An 18,225-nucleotide genomic window follows, 5' to 3' on the forward strand; every position below is an offset into this window, starting at 1 on the left:
GTATTTCATAAGTAGCTTATTAACTGCTGAAGAATGAGGCTACAGAGACTCTTCATTAACATCCCATAACTAAGAACTGGTGCCCTACAGGCAGTGAAGAAAAGGAACTTCCCCCCCAGTAAGTATCTATTCTACAAGACTGCTTCCCAAACTAGTATGGACCAGGGCTGTTCTCACCTCCAGCTCTTCATTCTGTCTCTGTAAGTCCTCAAGGATGACCTGCAGCTCCTCTTCATCCTCACTCTCACTCTCACTGTCAGAGGAATATTCCTCTGTTTCACTCCGGCCATGCTGCTGACGACTAGAACAGGAAAGAGGATCAAAAGCTTCATGCACCATTGCAAAGAAAATGGTACTGCCAATATTTCTGCACACATGTTTATTTCTAATACCTTTAATAAACACAGTTCTATTTTAGGCAAATGGAAAGTCAAAGGTAGCTTAATATGAAAAATCTTTTTGCATGTTTTTTTAAGTGGGGAAGGAAAGGTGCAAAGGCCTAAAGTTACAGACAGTGGCCAGAAATTATGGTAGGCTTTAGGAGAATATTTTCAAAGCTTCCCCAGGCTCTTCCTTACCTTTGAATTTCAGCAATTTCTGCTCTGAGACGTTCTATCTCTTCTTTTTCTGAAGCAATCTGTCTCCGGAGGAACTGTTCCATGGCTAGAAGCTCTTCCTGTTCTGTCAGAATCTCATTTTCCTAAAATAACCAAGAAAAATTATCTGAGCAAGTCTTGAATTTTTCACAGAAGACTATTCAAGGCAACCAATACACAGAAATAGATCCAAAGCTGAAAAGGCTTATTACCCTGTTCCTTTTTAAACCCTTTTTCACTGACCCATTTGAGTCAGCATCTTTAAACCCCCTCAAATTCCATCTTGAGCCCAAAGTGACATTAGCTACATAAAACCAGTAAGGTTTTATGGTAAAGACTGAGGCACAGGCTTACACTCAAGGTCTTGACCTTCAAAATAATTCTAAGAAGAAGAAACAGTTCAGAAAGCAGAATTAGCTTAACCAAAAAAAAAAAAAAAGTTTTATAATCCAAATTCCTACTCTTATATTATTCCTCAAAAATGTCAGAACTTATTTAAGAAAAACTTAATTGTAACTCCAAATTTCCACTTCCAAAGTATGTTTTAACTATATAGCTATTTTTAAATCTGGCTACACCCACAGAACAGAGCAGAAGCCCCCATCTACCCATGCTAAAGCTTCTTTACATAATACAGAAGACAAAAGGAAGGAAGAAGCAGGCAGACAGCAGACACTTCTAACTCTGGAGAGACATGAAAATTAGATGAAGATACTCTAGCTGGCGTGACAATTCTAGTCTTTCCTCCCCTTAGCATGTGAATGGAACAACATAAATACCTAGAGGATGAATCAGAGAAAAGAGGAATGATTTCCTCCCAGGTACCCCTAAAAGGTTTCCAGAGATGACAGGGAAGGATCCAAACTGACTTAAGCATCCTAATGATGAGGTTCTATAAGGCTATAACAAATATGCAGATCAGAGCTTCATTCCTTCCTAGTGAGCTTCTTGGGAATCTTCTGAATGGATTAATATGAACTATAATAAATTCAGAATGAGCAGTAGACTCACTTTCAATTCATAATCAAATTTTTTTAAAAAATCAAATATTTAAAATGAGTTTCAAGCCCAAAGTCTACAATATTAAATAATGCTTACTACTATGCTTAATAACAAAAGCGAAATTCTTTTAAGATGTTGGCCTCTATGATTTAATGTCATTCATCTAGTTTATGCAGAAAAATTCCTAAAATAAATAGGTTACTGTTGAACTTTTCCCATATGATAAACTGTATGGGTTTGAAAAACAAGGTTGGGAAGGGGATAGATAATCATTATGTGTTGCTTAGACTTATGGCACATTTTACCAAGAAGTCCTCTGAGGGAAGGAATTACCTTTAAACAGCTTCCTGAGTAGACTCCAGATGGGCAAAAAGCTTTTGATGCCAATGTTCAATACTTACTCAAGTGCACTGATTGATGCTTCATGCTGAGCAGATTTTCATTACCTATATATATTTTTCTGTACACCAGCCATTTGAGGTGTGTTTATAGATCTCAAAACCTTTTCAAATACTGTGCTATGGTCTATATTTCTACAATTTCTAGGAAATAAGAATTTCCACTGTGAATTGGCAAGATTATGACTCAAAGACTATAAAGAGCATGTAAAATGGATGGTGCTTCATGCAGAACTACACCTTAATGCTGCACAGATACAAGAAGCTTCATATACTCCATAAAAGGATCACTTTTGGCTGCTACCAAATAAAAGCCAGGTTGATTAGGAAAAATGAGGTGGCTGGTTTACATTCAATCAATACAATGACTGAAATAATTAGTTCCAAATAAAATTCTTTCCTTTGTGGTTCTCATGTAGGAGAAATAACTGTCCTATTTCTTTCAAGAGGCTTAGAAAGAAGTGATCTAATTTCCATCAAAAAAAGTTGTAATTCAAGATTTCTTTATAACCTTTTAGAAAACAAAGGTATAAATGCATCACAAAGGGAATATACATGTCTTACTCCCTATGCAATCACAAAAACACTGTATGATTTAAGCTAAATAGCAATGCCACTCTCTTCCAAACTATGAAATTTATATGCCACATACTGTAACTGTGGAGTAAAGAACATCATCTCAAGAGCTTGAAAGATACTTCTCTGATATTTCCCTATACACCTGGACAAAGCAAACCCTAACTGTAAATGCAGGGTGCTTACATCTTTTCCCAGTAAAGGAGCACTTCAGTGGGACCCACTGCAGACAGGATGGCCTGACCGACTCTACAGGGGCAAACTAAAACTTCGCTGTAACGGTAAGATGGGCCCTAAACCCTGATTCTTATGAAATATCTACAGCAATTTTTTTTTAATTTAAAAACAAAAAAAGATAAGTTACTGATCTACACCTATAAAAACATCTTATTTTAAAATTTTGGTTATATCAGACCATAGTCTACCACAGAGGATGAACTTCATGGGTCACATTTTGAAAACCACTGCTTTGGATAACTCACTTTATTAAAAAATAAAAAGATCCCTTAAAAACCTATCCTCTTATTAATCTAGTCATTCCATTCTCTTCAATACAGTATATATAAAATGAATTTTCTTGAGACACAGAAAAAGGAAAATTAGCTAGGAAAATATTAGAGACTAAAATGTAGTACCTGGGCAAGTAGAATATTTATAACCTCTTCGTTTTCATTCATTTCTTCTTTGGAAACATCCTCTTTTGAAAGGCTGGCAATCTCTTGAGCAATCTTGGTTTCGCACTCCTGTCAAACCAGAAAGGTAACTGATGCAAGGACCACTATTTCATACACACAGCAATTTTCAGAGAGCTATAAAAGACTCATTCACACATTTCTAAAGCGTTTCTTCTGGAAGATTACCTTTCTGTTTCCTTTTCTAGAAGCTAAAAATAACAGCAAGATAATCATTTGTACATTTTTATGACATATATACCATTTACTTATGCCCAAAAAAGTATTATGAGGAGATAAAACATTCTATAAAATAAATGTTTATTTCTTCTACCTTTGGCACTGAGATCACAAAGCCATTTTACTTACACTCTGAGTGAAAGACTCCTATACTTCCAACACTGAATCCTAATGCCTGAGATCTACATCCCAGAAAATAAACAGAAAGAGTCAATTTAACCTTTTTTACGTTGACCCAGTCATCTTCAGTTTAGGTAAACTGATAAAGAAATGTGTTCGGATTTATGTTCTTCTAAAGGAATGCAGGAAAATAAAATCTATTTTGTCACCTCTTTATATCCAGGAATCAGGGACCTTAGAGTTGGCAACAATGAGCATGAGTTTCATACCACTCAAAGTTTAAAATCTACCTGTGGATTAGCTTGGTTTGTTACTGTAGACCAGTTCCAATTTCATGTTTAAAGGGGAAAAAATGGACGCAGAAAACAGGGACAAAGGGAAGCAAAAAGCATAAGAAAATGATTTGACAGTGAGAATAAAGAAAGAAAATATAATGCAATCAAGATTCTGAAGGACTGTAATGACATCTTTCCCAAAGAGCTTCTACTGGGGCAGAGAAAGGAGGGGAGAACATACAGAGCAATTTCCCTTCTGAAAGAAAATGAAAAATAAAAGTGATCTCTTCTCCAAACACAAATCCCTAACTTCTCTATCACAAAGGTACACCTGAAGAGTTTTGTGTGTGTTTTTTTTAACACTACACAAAGTTAATCTACAAACTGTCTTCAGCTCTAAAACTCCTTGGAAACTAGGCCTACAAGTGAGATCCAGGAGAGTTTTAATAGGTTTCAGGTTTTACCAGGTATTACAAATTCAAGAACTAAACTTTCATTAGAAGCCAATCTGATTGTCTGGATACCAACACTCACCTTATTTAATTTAAAAAAAAAAACCAAAAAAACTTTAAAAAAAAAACCAACAAAACTTAAGATTCCCTCTGCTTTTCACTACGAACTCTCTGTCCCACCTGTTTCCCTCGGATCCTAAAGCCCTAATTCATTCCATGCCTTAATCCATGCCCTCATCTGACCTACATCTAAGCCTTCACAGAACTCTGTTTACAGATGTTATAGACTAGATAACAATACATCACACTCAATTTTAAAATTAGTCAAGTTTGAAAAAAGCATTTAGAAAAATGTTTAAGCTATGACAAAGGAATACTTAAGTTTTAAATTTCAATATCAACAAATGTAACTTGGGAATTTTACTAAAGCAAGTCACTGAATTTCAAGAAATACAACTTAATTTAAAAGAAATACTTAACTAGAGTACAAAAACCTTCCAGTCATATACATACTGTGGGGTAATAAATTATAAACATGACACATGAAATAATATAATTACTTACTTGTCTTTTTGCTTCTCTCAGTTTCCTTTTGAGGGCTGTTAAAATTCTTTGCACCTCCCATAATCTTTCTTCCTTAGATAAATCTTTTATTCCTGCCTGTAAATCTCGGTGTAGACAGTTCAAAAGAAACTCCTAAAAAATGCCACAGACACATCATTTGCAACTGCTTACCACTGAAATAAATACCATGTATTTTCCAACTTTAAAATATTATGTGCTAGCAGATTTGCAGCTTCGTGTATCTTTTTTATTGTACTATGTTATGGAAATGCTTGTTTTATTCCATAAATTAAAAATAATTTTTAAAAAATATTGTGTGTCACTTCCAAATAATGTAGTCAGCTTAATTTTCTGCCCTAATGGGAAAGGCAATGCTATCCTGAAAATGTTAACTGAAAATTAATTTCCATTTGTTTTACTTAGGATTTGTTACTATTTTGCTTCCATTCTCATTCTGCTTTCATTCCCTGTGCACTGTCCAACTGATGGGGCAAATAACCCTAAGAGTATCATGGGTGGGTAGGAAATGCAAGCCTGTAATTTCAAAATGTTCTGCAGGTAAACAAAATCTGCTGCCCTAATAACAAAACAATAAAACACTAATTTTCCCATTGAAAAAATTTCAGGGAATATTTATTGCAAACATTTTTCCTCCTAAAAAAACTTTATTATTGTCATTATATGGTAATCATCTAATAATGAAATCACAAAGGTTAAAGGGCTTCTACGGACTATCATCTAGTCCAGGGATTTTTAACTTTTTTGTTGTAAATCTCAGTAGCATTCTGGTGAATACAATGGACCTTCTAAGAGTAATGCTTTTAACTCTACATAGGATTATGAAGGAAGCCAATTATATTGATAAACAGTTGTCAAAATATTTTTACAAGTTCAGGGATCCCACATTAAGAACCTCTGAAGTAATCCATTCCTTTGCCTTGTGGATGAATATCCCATCTATTTTTAATCCTTACTGTTTAGAACATTAAAACACTTTTTATTACTAACCTAAATTCCTATACATTAGTTAGGTACCTCTTTTCTTAATCTGCTCTCAAAAGAAACAAAGGAAAGTTCGTCACAGTAATTGACTTACCTATATATGAAGACCTTAAAGATTGCCTTGAACCTAACCTCTTCCCTGGGTTTAAAAAGTCTTACCCCACCTTGTAACTTCTCATTACAAAGGGAAATTTGTTTAAAAAGTCTTACCCCCACCTTGTAACTTCTCATTACAAAGGGAAATTTAAAACTGTTAATCTTCATGAGTTTTTAAAAAATAATACTCGAGTCTCCACTCATTTTCATAATTCTCAAACTACAGCAAACAAGCTGGGACTAGAGTTCAAGTCTTCTGAAGCATTATAAATGTTTAACAAAACAATAAAAATAAGATACCATTTTGAACTCGACTGTTTTTTGTTCACTATTTCCCAGTTGTTTTTTTCTGAGAAGTCATTTCCAAAGTTGTTAGCTAAGGGGCAGCTAAGTGGCCCAGTGGATGGAGCACTGGCCCTGGAGTGAGAAGGACACTCACTTATTAGCTGTGTGACCACGGCATATTACTTAACCCTGATGGCCTCGTGGGAGGGGGGGAATTTCTTACCTCAAATATTTAACCACCAAGTCCTAAATCAAACTTTGCTAGTAACAGTTATTATTCATCCGTCTGTCATATGTAACTATAAACTTATGTTTCATCATCTACATTATTAGTGAAACTTCTAAATGGCACAAGCTCAGAGCCAGGAAGAGCAATAGGCAAAATATCTGCCTAAACCACAACATGCAAGGATGCACGATGTGGAAAAAGTTTTTATATTACTTTAAAGTGAGAAAATTTCATTTTCCATGACACATAGATATTTATTTGTGCTAAGGTGAATTCTGTGTGTCATAAAGACTGCAAAACCCCTTGTGTGTTACTATCTGCCAATTTTCAAATGCCAAAGGATGATTTATGCTGTTGTATTAGGTTACAGTTAATTTTTTTATTTAACTACACTAACTCTAAGTTTATGAATACAAATCATTCTTGAACTGAATAATGAGGAAACCAGGTGAACTAATTCCAAGTCTCAGCTTTTAAAGTTGTACTTGAAGAAACAGATCACATCAATCAAAAGAACATATACAAAACAGTAATAAACATGAAACACACAATTCAGTGAAGACATGTAATATTCTTGTTTCTAGTGCTGGACATATTAACAAACTAGAAACTTCTTCCTTTGCTTCCTCTAGGGCAGTGAAGCACTGAAATAGTGACATCAAAGGCTTTGGTCTATGAGGTCAAATGTTATTTAATTCACTGGGCTAAAAAAATTTCATATATATAATACACATAATATATATATGGTGCAAACCTGTCTTCTGATTTCCTCCTTGATGCTATCCTGTGTTTCTGGCAATGTTGGCATAGTGGCCATGTTAGACCATCGAAGGGGTTTGGTCACCTGTTTTAGGATTACATTTCCAAAGAGCTCTTGCACATGTGTAAAAAACACATACAGGACACGGTTACTTATCTATAAAAAGAAAAAAATTTCCAAACAATTTTTATATTTGCAACTTTCCTTAGCATTGCTTGAACAGACAATCTCAGAGCAGGATTTTCAGAGAACTAGTTCAACCCACACCTGAATAAAAATCCTCTTCATAGGGCAATTTATTTTTCTCACTATTTTAAGGGCTAAACAAACTTCATTTGAATGTCAGTGGACAGTCATTAATTACTAATAACAGAAAATATAAGTCAACTTTACCTACAACACTGTAAATGACAGTAAAAAATAAGAAGTAGAAGCTGATGATTCATTTCTTTTTATATGCACTGCTTTGTCTTTATGTCCATCATAATAAAAAATCTCCTATTAACATTTTCAAGAATGTAATGGGGGATGCTGTCTTTCAATGAATGGAACTAATGAGAAGGCTAAGAGAAATGTCACCATACTGGAAAGTTCATAACTGTAAGTGCTCATTTTTAAATATAAATGCGTACATTTAAGTTTAGTCAAGAAACATTGTAAGTAGTTTCCTATCAACTTTTTCCTTTTGGAATTTCTGTTTTGGTAATTCTCTCGTAAGTCATTAACATTAATTTTGCTAAAATATTTTTAAAATAGGCTCTTATTCTTTTCCTAGAACTTGTTTTAAATAGGATCCATACAACTGTAACTAGTAAAAATCATAGTTCTAATACAATACAGTTGAGTATCATGGTAACAAGTTACCAAATTCTGAAATTGTGCCTGATTATTAAGTAACCGAAAATATGAAAAGTAAAGATCTACATTTTGCTCTCAACATCGCATGACAAAATGTCTATACAAAGGATATCTGGCAAAAATAAAATAAAACTCCTCTGATTTCCAACTTGGTTGCAGTTCTTAACAATAATTCTACTTAAAGTAACCTGGGCATATCAATACATTATATGAAAATGCAAAGAATATGAATATTGATCATTTCATTTCAGCAAAGGTAGTATACTATCAAGAATTGAATGAGGGGAAAAACAGGATAGTACAAGTTCTGGTGAGATTTTATGCCTTTATCATATAAAAGAATGAAGACCAATTACAGCTATTGCAAAAAAAGTCCTCAATTAACATAATACCCAATTCTCTCATTGAAACATCTTTGCTCCATTTACAAAATCATACAATGCCTTTCCAGTATCCATTGTTATACAATGAAATGTTAAGGTCAAAGCATGACTAAACCAATTCTAGCAAGGTCCTTTGACCTCCTTGTGGCACAAACAAAACCACCCCAGAAATAATATTTTAAGTGAGCTTTATTTATATGCTATAATTAGATAATGTTTGATGAGATAATTAAAAACTTTAAAATTCATACCATGGGCTCTCCCCTCTTAATAATAGGTCACTGTCATTATGACATAATGTTATACCAAAGTTTCTGCAATGTTCAAATCACATAAGTATACTGAAGACTAAATATGGCCACCTAGCTGATGCCCACAAGTCCCTATGTGTTGTGAACCTAGTATAACACTTACATACATATACAATACTCACTTTACTCTTAACTGCTTCTTATGCAGGCATACTAACAGAAAGCTAGACCTAAGCTCCCCCTGACATTTCATATGATCTATACAAGTCTTGTTTAGAAAAGACCAAGTACCTGAACGGTAGGGCTGAGCACTATAGAAATATTCTGTATGTTCATTTTTGTTTCCAATTCCTTTGATATAACATGGTCCATGTGCACAATCAGCCAGGAAATCAGAAGATAGTTACATTCTGGCAGCTCTTTCAGCAAGCGCTGGAATTCCTGCACTTTCTCACCCTCTGTGTTCCTCCCACAAGCCTCTTCAAATCGGGGCAAAAGCTCTTTGGTAAGCAAGTTTTCAGGAAGGTCTCGCAAATACTGCTTCAGCAAACTGGCTACAGTATTAGGTTCATATTCTTCCAAGTTTGGAGATTCTTCTCGGTCATAGGCTGCTTTTAGCTCATCCACCTTTGATTTTATTCCTTAAAATATATGGATTTTAAAAAGAGAACACCAAAAAAAAAAAAAGTAATCAAACACACTTAAGTAGACTAAAATAAACCAATTTGTAAGTTTTCTTCTTTACTTCACAACTCTTCCCATTCCTGCCAGGTTAAACCAACTCCGGCCAACCAGACCAACAACAAACTATCTGCTGCAAAACTGTTTACTTGCATAAAGGATCATCAACTTGACTTACCTTCGAGCAAAATATTAAGCTTGCCTTACATGCTTATATTCAGTCAGAAGCTGGCAATCATAAGCCTTATTATTTAGTTATAAATACTAGAGTCTTTACTGGTATCTAAAGAAGCCAAGGTATGGTAATATTTATGGGGCTACCAACTCAGGATCTTTCTTAAAGAGATGGGACTTTACTCATAAAGTAAGATTTAAAACCCAAACCAGTCAATATGCAATAATTCTAGTAAAAATAACAGAAACAACTGATACAAATAAAAGAAACAGGTACCATGCTCCAGGCTCTAAATATTGACTCCTCTAATTAAATATTTCTATGAAACTGTTAAGAGTGAGGACCATTAGTGAAAATGTTTATAGTCCAATGTTTTCCCCATTCACCTAAAAAAAAAATCAAAAGTTTAAAAAAACCATCAAAGTCATATAAATAACAGAACATGGCATGTGTAGATGTACAGAGATGCATTTCTGAAAAGTTTTGGAAAATCAAATAATTAAAATTTGAAAAAAAGCTAAGATTTCATCAAATAGGAAAGGGGAGCTTGTAAACAAAATCAGTATTATGGCATGCATCCTTTTTTGATTTAAAAGATCACCTTACTAATCTAAAAGACATTTTAGGTAAGGATTTTAACAAATATTTTCTTACAAGAGGTTATACTTGTCTAGAAAAAAAATGAAAACGGAAGACGGAAAATACATTTTTGTTTTAACAAAGCTTTGATTTTTTGTTAAAGATGTGATGAATCTTTGACTTTCAAGATGTTATATAATATATAATAATGTAGTATTTGTATTTGGTTCATCTTATTCAAGGGAAAATATTCTGTAAGCCTCACTATGACATAAAATAATTTTTGGTTTAATAAAGCTAAGTTTTTAACACTTAACCATCACATAAGATTTGGAAAGATATTCCTGCTTTAAATTTTACTAAAATTTTGAGATAAAAAGTATGAAAAATGAGAAAAACTTACAACTCTAAGTGCAAATTCAATGCTGGAAAACTAGCACATCCCTAGAATTACTGACACTTGCTTGATATTTTGGTAAATACCTAAATAATTGGCTTCATCATATTTGTGATTAAAGCAATGATAAAATAAATGCAATAATATTAATGTAGCAAAACAAACCCTAATTTGAGACTTTCTATTGTGGGAAATAAATTTGCAACTAAACATTCCTTTTTATCTACTTCTAATAAGATGTTCAACTTGAATTTCTGGTTTTGTAGCAGTGTAAACTATGCGTGTAGATAACTGTACATTATTTTATTCATGTTCCTACAGAATCTTTGTCCTACCTAACGTCTACCCATAGCACTGTGCATTGCATGGACGGTCATTTAATAAAAGCTTGATTTTTTTAAATAAGGGCTAAAATTTTTTCCCCAAAATGTTTTCCTGTTAAAAAATTTACACTGGAAATAAAGCATTCCATAAAGATAATGTAAACAGATGCTAATGTGCTATCATACAGATGAACCAAAATGTATACAATGAAATTTCTTGAGTTTTAAATTAGAACTGCAAGTGAATCTGCAAAAACCAAACACAGCACAGTACACAGAAAGCAGTGTCTTACTAATTATGCTAAAAGTTTTCAAAAAAGGGAAAACACCCATAAACCATACATTTATCATGCTATGTTAAACATGACACGCCTCTACTCCTGAAAAGGCCACAAAGCTATTTCAATTGATAAAAGAATCAGCTTAGCCTTCAATTTACAGGGGAACAGCTAACCTTCAATGATTTTACACACATACACAAGAAAGGAAATTGCTACCACTAAGAATACCCAGAGAGCTCTATCATCAAAAATAGGCCACTGACAAAAGAATGTATTTTACAAAACTTCTGTAGTCTCACAGCAGAGTCTGTACAGAGACTGTTACTTGCCAGTCAAGGCCACACAAATCAACCAGTTTGCTACACAGTTGTCTAACGATTGGTGCACTTTTTAAAAAGCAATTTCTTACTTTCACAAAGGCCGAACTTGCAAACTTCTTTGAATACTATTTTGATGTTGTTATCAAAGAGTTATTTCAAAGATTTCAAATCCAAATTCAAAATCTCAATTTCATTTTCTGGAAAATGAAGAAACAATTTTCCCATCTCTAGTAATCAAAAAGTTTTATGACACAAGGACCAAAACTCTCACAAGTTTGGAAGGTGAAAAAAAAATTCAGGAATGTGTTATTTTCTGGTTTTCCCTGGCCTTTCCCATCACCTCAAATTATTATTTTAGTAATTGAACTGTCAAACAAATGTGTAAAAAGAACAATGCATTTTTTAACATAAATGTGAAAAGTGAAGTTTATCATACACTAAAATAAGCTGAATATGAACATTTAAGCAGACAAACTGCCTTGTTATAGAGGGCACAGATTCTATTATATCAATCGTGCCCCTATACATGATTCACACTGAGCTATAATAACATATTCTTTAAAAGCAACACATTTTGGATGATATGAGGCCCTCCATAAAGGATACAATAAATTTCTGTTAGACAAATGGAAACCACATCTGTACATGTAAGTACTACACATGGCTGAAAGTACTATTCAATGTTTTGGCCTAAAAATTTTAAGACCAAAATGTTATGCCCCTTACCTGGGGGAAATACAGCTCCTCCTGTTCGGTGGTGATGACAAGATATGTCTTTTAACTCAGGGGCTTCTAGAAAACATAGCTTTTCTCCTTTCTCCCACTAGGTGGTTTTGCCGCCAAGCTGTTGTTCCCTGCTCTCCTACCACTGCTACGTCCAAGTGCCTCACTGCTGGGGGAGGGGGACGAGGGTGAGATGCAAGAAGGAAAGAGGGTATATGGAAGGGTCCAGATTAGGAGACACTGCCCACAAATTCTACTTTTCGTCTCATTTTCTATGCCACTGGGCCCCAGCAGAATATATAACTGGCACAATACAAACCTATCTATAAATAACTCAAATGTGAATCATACTAATGGAAAGAAATATGGTACAGGAAATACAGTGCCCAAATACCAAATAAAATTTTTCCAATTTGGAAAATCAAGAAAATGAACTTCTAATTTAATCCTGTTTCTTCCTTTGATGGTTTGCTTTTTTGTTTTTCTGTTTTTTACCACAGTTAGTTATAGGAACACAATACCTGAAACTCTGTAGATGCCTTCACATTTCATGCCATACTTCTCTACATAATCTACACATTCACGAAAAACTGCTGGCAAGCGGATGCCATCGTACATCATGGTCCTCTCTGCTGCTTCAGCCACAGGTATCCCAAAAATGGGTCTGAGACTTGGAACATCAACCTGAGGCATTTCTGGCTCCTGAGTTGGCTTTTTCTTTTTCTTCTTTTCCTTCCACTGTTTAACAACATCAGCTGCTGTCAAGTCTTTTGACTTCTTCTCTTTATGTTTTTCTTCCTTGTGCTTTTCTTCTTTATGTTTTTCTTCTTTGGGTTTCTCTTTTACTTTAAAATCCTTTTCCTTCTTTTTAGAAAAGCTGGGCTTCTTAAAGACATGTATTCCCTTAGACCGCTTCATTTTGGAAGGACTTTCTGCCTCATCTCCTGAGCTGTCCTCCTGAAAGGCAGCATAGCCTTCAGCTGTCAGAGAAAGTGGGGGACATTCATTACATCTCTGTTTAACGTCTAAAATTTTCAGTCCATTTGAGACAGTGAATATTCTTACTATAAAAAACAGATGACAGAATATAGTTTGCCATTAAAACTAGATTCTCTGCCTTTGTCCATAGTGTTAATATAATCCCTTTTCAAACCTATCAATACTGAAAACTGGTTTCTGCTTTCATGAAAACAAAATGTTTGCAGTGACATGATCTAGCCATAAGAGGGCAACATGTAGCTAGACAATTGGCACAGGTAATGTCTATTTTAGAGGAAAACAGGCATGTTCCTTAAGTTCCTTCTGTAAATTTCATTCTTTAAAGTGTTGCACTTGCATTAGGGAAACTTTTTTGATATATAGTTACTGTGCTGAGTTTTTCTGTAAAGCAAAGGCTCCATGTCATTTCCTCTAATATCATTTTGAACCAAATATATGTAACACTCCTAAAATGTATTTTATAAAGAAAATATATGGGCAGTGAAAAGCAAGCAAAAATAATTAAACCAACTAAGATGCAAAAAAGGTACAGATCTATTTTACTGGAATCTATCACTTTTCCTAAACAGGAAAATCAGAAGGAACCTAGTGAAGAAATGTATAAAAACAAACATGAGAAGTTAAGCTCCAAAATATTACAGGAATTTTTAAAAAACTCAAAACATCTAAACCTATATTAAAAACCAAATACTGCTGACTTAATGCAAAGAATATTTAAAGACAATAAATGTATCTGATTCCTATTTAGCAGAAGATGGAAAAGTTGCCATTTTATTTAATACTGTAACTTTTAGCCAAATTAAAAAAAAAGTCTGAGACTCCCCACTTCTACCACCATTTTATAGTATTTTTGACCAAATTTCCAAGGGTACTGATATAACATTCAAATAACAGAAAATAAAATAATATCTCCAAACTCAACTTTTGAAAGCTCTTTAAGTCTGATCAATGTTACATTTGTGGAGCTGGAGACCCTTATTAGCCAATGACTGTGTAATTCAAGTTTTCTGCTTAAGCTCAGGACGTATGCCCTTATGCCTCTATCCCTCAACATTCCATTCAGATTGGGGGGGGGCGAGGGGAATTTGAATGGTGTTACATCAAAAACTAGAAAGATAAGATTTTTAAAATGAAACTAACTGCCAGCCCTCTCCTTCCCTAGATGGGTCCTTACACTTAAATAAGACACTAATTAGCAGGTAGAAGCTGTAGAAGCAGATGACATAAGGAAAATTTTCGTAAAAAACTCAAGATGTCCATAAATGGAATGTGCTGCCTCAAAAGAAAATGGGTTCACTGGAAGACTCCAAGTAGAGGCCTGAACATCAGCTTGTCAAAGATACAGAGGAGGAGATTAATTTTCAAGTATGGGCTGGGCTGGATGACTTCTGAAGTATCCAACACTGAGATGTTGGGACATCCTCAACTTTGCTCCCAAGTTTCAAAGCCTGTTTTCTGCCAGCTCTGTCACTTTCATTCTGAAATTTCCACTGAGGTTTGACACAAACCTCAACCACAAAAACAAACGGAAGTTTCCTGAAGACTGCAGAGTTAATTGTGGTAATTTTCATTGGCCCTGAACAATTTAAAGCCCTCCACTGGGACTCCTTTTTGAAAACAGAAGACCCACACTCTAAAATGTAAGAGGCTTTTCCCAGTTCTCTCTAGTTTCTATGTAGCACTGAGCTAGTACTATTACTAATAATGAAAAACTAGGAAATTATTACTATTGAATGTATCAGAGAAGTATCCATCAAGTCTAGGTTAGCATTATCAGACATGATATCAGGTTTTAGATATATGCAGATTGGAGTGGAAGAGGGAGGAGGAGGAGCCAAGTTCTATTTATATCTGGACTAATAGACTATGTTTGTTTTCTAAGCCAAGATTTGTATAGATTGGGTTTACTTAACCACACCAATCTTGTATCTCTCAGGATGGGTTTTCTGCTACTACTAAAGTCTATTTCTCATTCTTCTCAATAGTTTCCTATGGCTGGTGAAGGGGAAGGGAGAAAAAGTTTGGAACTCAAAGATCTTAAAAAAGTGAAAACTTTCTTTATGTGTAATTTGAAAAAAAAATAAGGTATTATTACTATTAAAACAAATAGTTTCCTATGGGCCAGAAGTGGGCCTGAAGTACTTAGTGGGTAGAAAGGCAAGGTAGTATGATATTGGTGAAAAAAGGATGAGACTAGGGTTTAAAAGACCTGAGTTCTAGTTCTGTCAAGAACTCCCATGAACTCATTATGTGGCTCTGAGCAGCATCTCTAGGATTCCATGTCCTCATTTGTAAAACAAAGAGTCTCCACCAGACAGTCATTCTAGTTCTCACATTTTATAGTTTTATTTAAATAGATAATAAATTTAAATAGAGACATACAAACTCTGGACAGTGTCACATCAAAAAACAATTAGCAAAGTATAAGGTTACTTCTCTATTTTTGGAGCTAATTATTTAAGTTAGGTGGTTTACCTTGATCGGTTTTTAAACACATGAAATTATTCTGGCATGACATATAAGATCTCTAATACTCAAGTATACCTGTGAAAATTTAAACAATATATGACCTGTGGGCAGTGGTTAGAGCAACAGGTCTAGTGTCAGAAAAACCCAAGTTCAAATCCAGCCTAGACACTTACTAATTATGTAGTGACCACGGGCAAGTCACTTTCCCTCTTTGCTTTAGTTTCCTCATCTGTAAAATGGAGATAATAACAACACCTGCCTCCCAAGGTGGTCATGAGGATCAAATGAGATAATAACCATGTGAAAAAAGGATTCGGCATAGTGCCTGACAAAGAGAAAGCACTACATTAAAAGATCCTCTCTGCGCTTTAATTTCCTCCTCTAAATTATATGGATCTTCTCATTTGCCCTAGCTTCTTTCACATGGTTATTATTTACCTGGCTACTCTCACATGGGAAAGTATTCTGTAAACTGTAAAGCAATATTACAAGTTGTTGCATTATTACAATGGCTTAAATTTCATATCGGACTTTATGGTTTACCTTTATTAATTTAATTTTCACAAAAATCCCATGATCCTAGCAGACAGGTCACAGAAGTGTTATTAGTCACCAAACTATAGCTACTGATAAGGAAACTGAGGCCTCACAGGGATGAAATGGCTTGAATGACTAATGTCATGGAACCAGCCAGGTTACAGAGGTAAGATTTAAACCTAGTCTTCTGACTCCCAAGGAATGTTCTTCTAGCTAGAATTCGTCTGTACATATGGCTGTGTGCAAATGATTTTTTTTATTCAATAAATATTATTAAATACTTATGAAGTACAACACCATATGCAAGATTCTAAGCATAAAAAAGACCCAATCCCTATTCTCAATGAACTCATACAGGAGAGAAAACATTAATAAAAATAACTGCAGTATAAAGTGCTATGTAAGAAATGCAAAGGAGAGGCCAGGACGGACTGACAAATTCAAAGACAGGGATCACTTCTTGACGAAGGAGAGGTAGAACCATCAGGGAGCATCGTCCAATCACAGAAGAGGCAGCCTCTGATTTGAGTTTGAAAGAAAGAATTTCTTCCAGCAGGAATATAGGCAAAGGATTTTCCAGGCAAAGTAATGAATGTAGACATAAATTCTGAAAAGTGCTATATTAAGGAAAAGCAAATAACAGCCAATTAAACAATAGTAGTTAGGTTGCAACATAAAGTACATAAAGAGAAACAGGGTAACAGCTGGAAAATTAGATTAGAATACAAAGGAAGGTCTTGAATGCTAGAGTCAGAGTAGTTTACGCTTTACTTGGCAAGCAGTGAGGAACCTTTCAAAGCTTTCATATATGGAAGTAATATGATCCGATGCAAGTTAGGAAGATTATCTCAGGAACTATGCTAAGCATGGATTAGAGATAACAGAAAATGAAGACAGAAAAGTTAGGAGGTTCTATAAATGAAATTAGTAAAAATTACATCATTTACCCCAGAGACATCACTACTCCTCCTCCCTGCCCCAACTCAAACATCTTCAGTGGCTATTTCCTTTAAGATAAAATGAAAGATCCTCAATCTGGAGTTTAAAGCTTTCTAGCTTCAATCTGCCTTGCCAGTTTTATCTCATTATTACAGACACACACAGAGACAGAGACAGACAGACAGACAGACACACACGCACACACGCACACACACACACACACACACACACACACACACACACACTCTATTCCAATCAAAGTGGCATCCAAGCTCCTTCTCAGACACATTTTCCCAACTTCAGCCTCCACTGCCTTTGCACAAAAGCAGTCTTCAATGCCAAGAAAGTGCTCCCTCTTCAACTCTGCTTCTTAGAATCCCTAATTTCCTTCAAAGTATGACTCAGGCATCACAGCCTACACTTAACCTTTCTCGATCTAAGTTACTAGTATTTTCTTCCTTGAAAATTGCTTTGCATGATTCTCTTTTGTGTGCAGACTGTATGATAGTAGAATTTAGCCTTTTTCCAGGTCAAGCCACTTCACTTTGATCTTTGTACATTTGGAACATTTACTGCACGGATTGGACACTTATTAAAAATATCTGAATTGATAATAGCAAATACCTCCCAGGTTTCTTGTGAGGATCATATGTGATATATAAAGCAGTTCGCAAAACTTAAAAAAAAATCTGAAATGAACAGAAAAGTCACAAACATCTTAAAGGTCTCTATTTTCCACCTATAATCCTGTAAAGTACAGAACGAATATGATCATCCATATTTTAGAGATTAGGAAACTAACAACCCTTCAAGTTTAAGTGGAAATAAGCCAAGATGGTAGGACAGCAGGAAGCAGTACAGCAAGACCACTCAAAACAAAACAGTTCTTCTGAACAAACCAGACACTGATGGGGAAATTTTTAAAAAGTCAGAATGAGCCAACACAGGGCTAGACAGGGAGCCAGGGAGGTCTGTGCACACTGATGTGGGGGGACCAAGGGCTCACCAGGGGCAAGGCACACCTTGGTTGCCAGGAAAAAAGTG

General features: G+C 34.9%; 1 protein-coding gene across 4 annotated transcripts in view; it reads right to left on the minus strand.

Moving 5' to 3' along the window:
• Positions 1-18,225, minus strand: part of RALBP1 (ralA binding protein 1) — a 62,874-nt gene that overhangs the window by 5,449 nt on the left and 39,200 nt on the right. For all 4 annotated transcript variants that reach the window (XM_072604241.1, XM_072604239.1, XM_072604240.1 and 1 more), the window contains exons 3-9: positions 12,759-13,217; positions 9,050-9,399; positions 7,261-7,422; positions 4,895-5,026; positions 3,208-3,315; positions 579-700; positions 178-301 (exon numbers count right to left, since the gene is read on the minus strand). In XM_072604241.1, the coding sequence (XP_072460342.1) occupies positions 178-301; positions 579-700; positions 3,208-3,315; positions 4,895-5,026; positions 7,261-7,422; positions 9,050-9,399; positions 12,759-13,217 (1,457 nt within the window). The remainder of the gene's footprint in view (positions 1-177; positions 302-578; positions 701-3,207; positions 3,316-4,894; positions 5,027-7,260; positions 7,423-9,049; positions 9,400-12,758; positions 13,218-18,225) is intronic.

This window comes from Notamacropus eugenii, chromosome 4, assembly GCF_028372415.1.
Source record: "Notamacropus eugenii isolate mMacEug1 chromosome 4, mMacEug1.pri_v2, whole genome shotgun sequence".
Lineage (NCBI taxonomy): Eukaryota > Metazoa > Chordata > Mammalia > Diprotodontia > Macropodidae > Notamacropus > Notamacropus eugenii.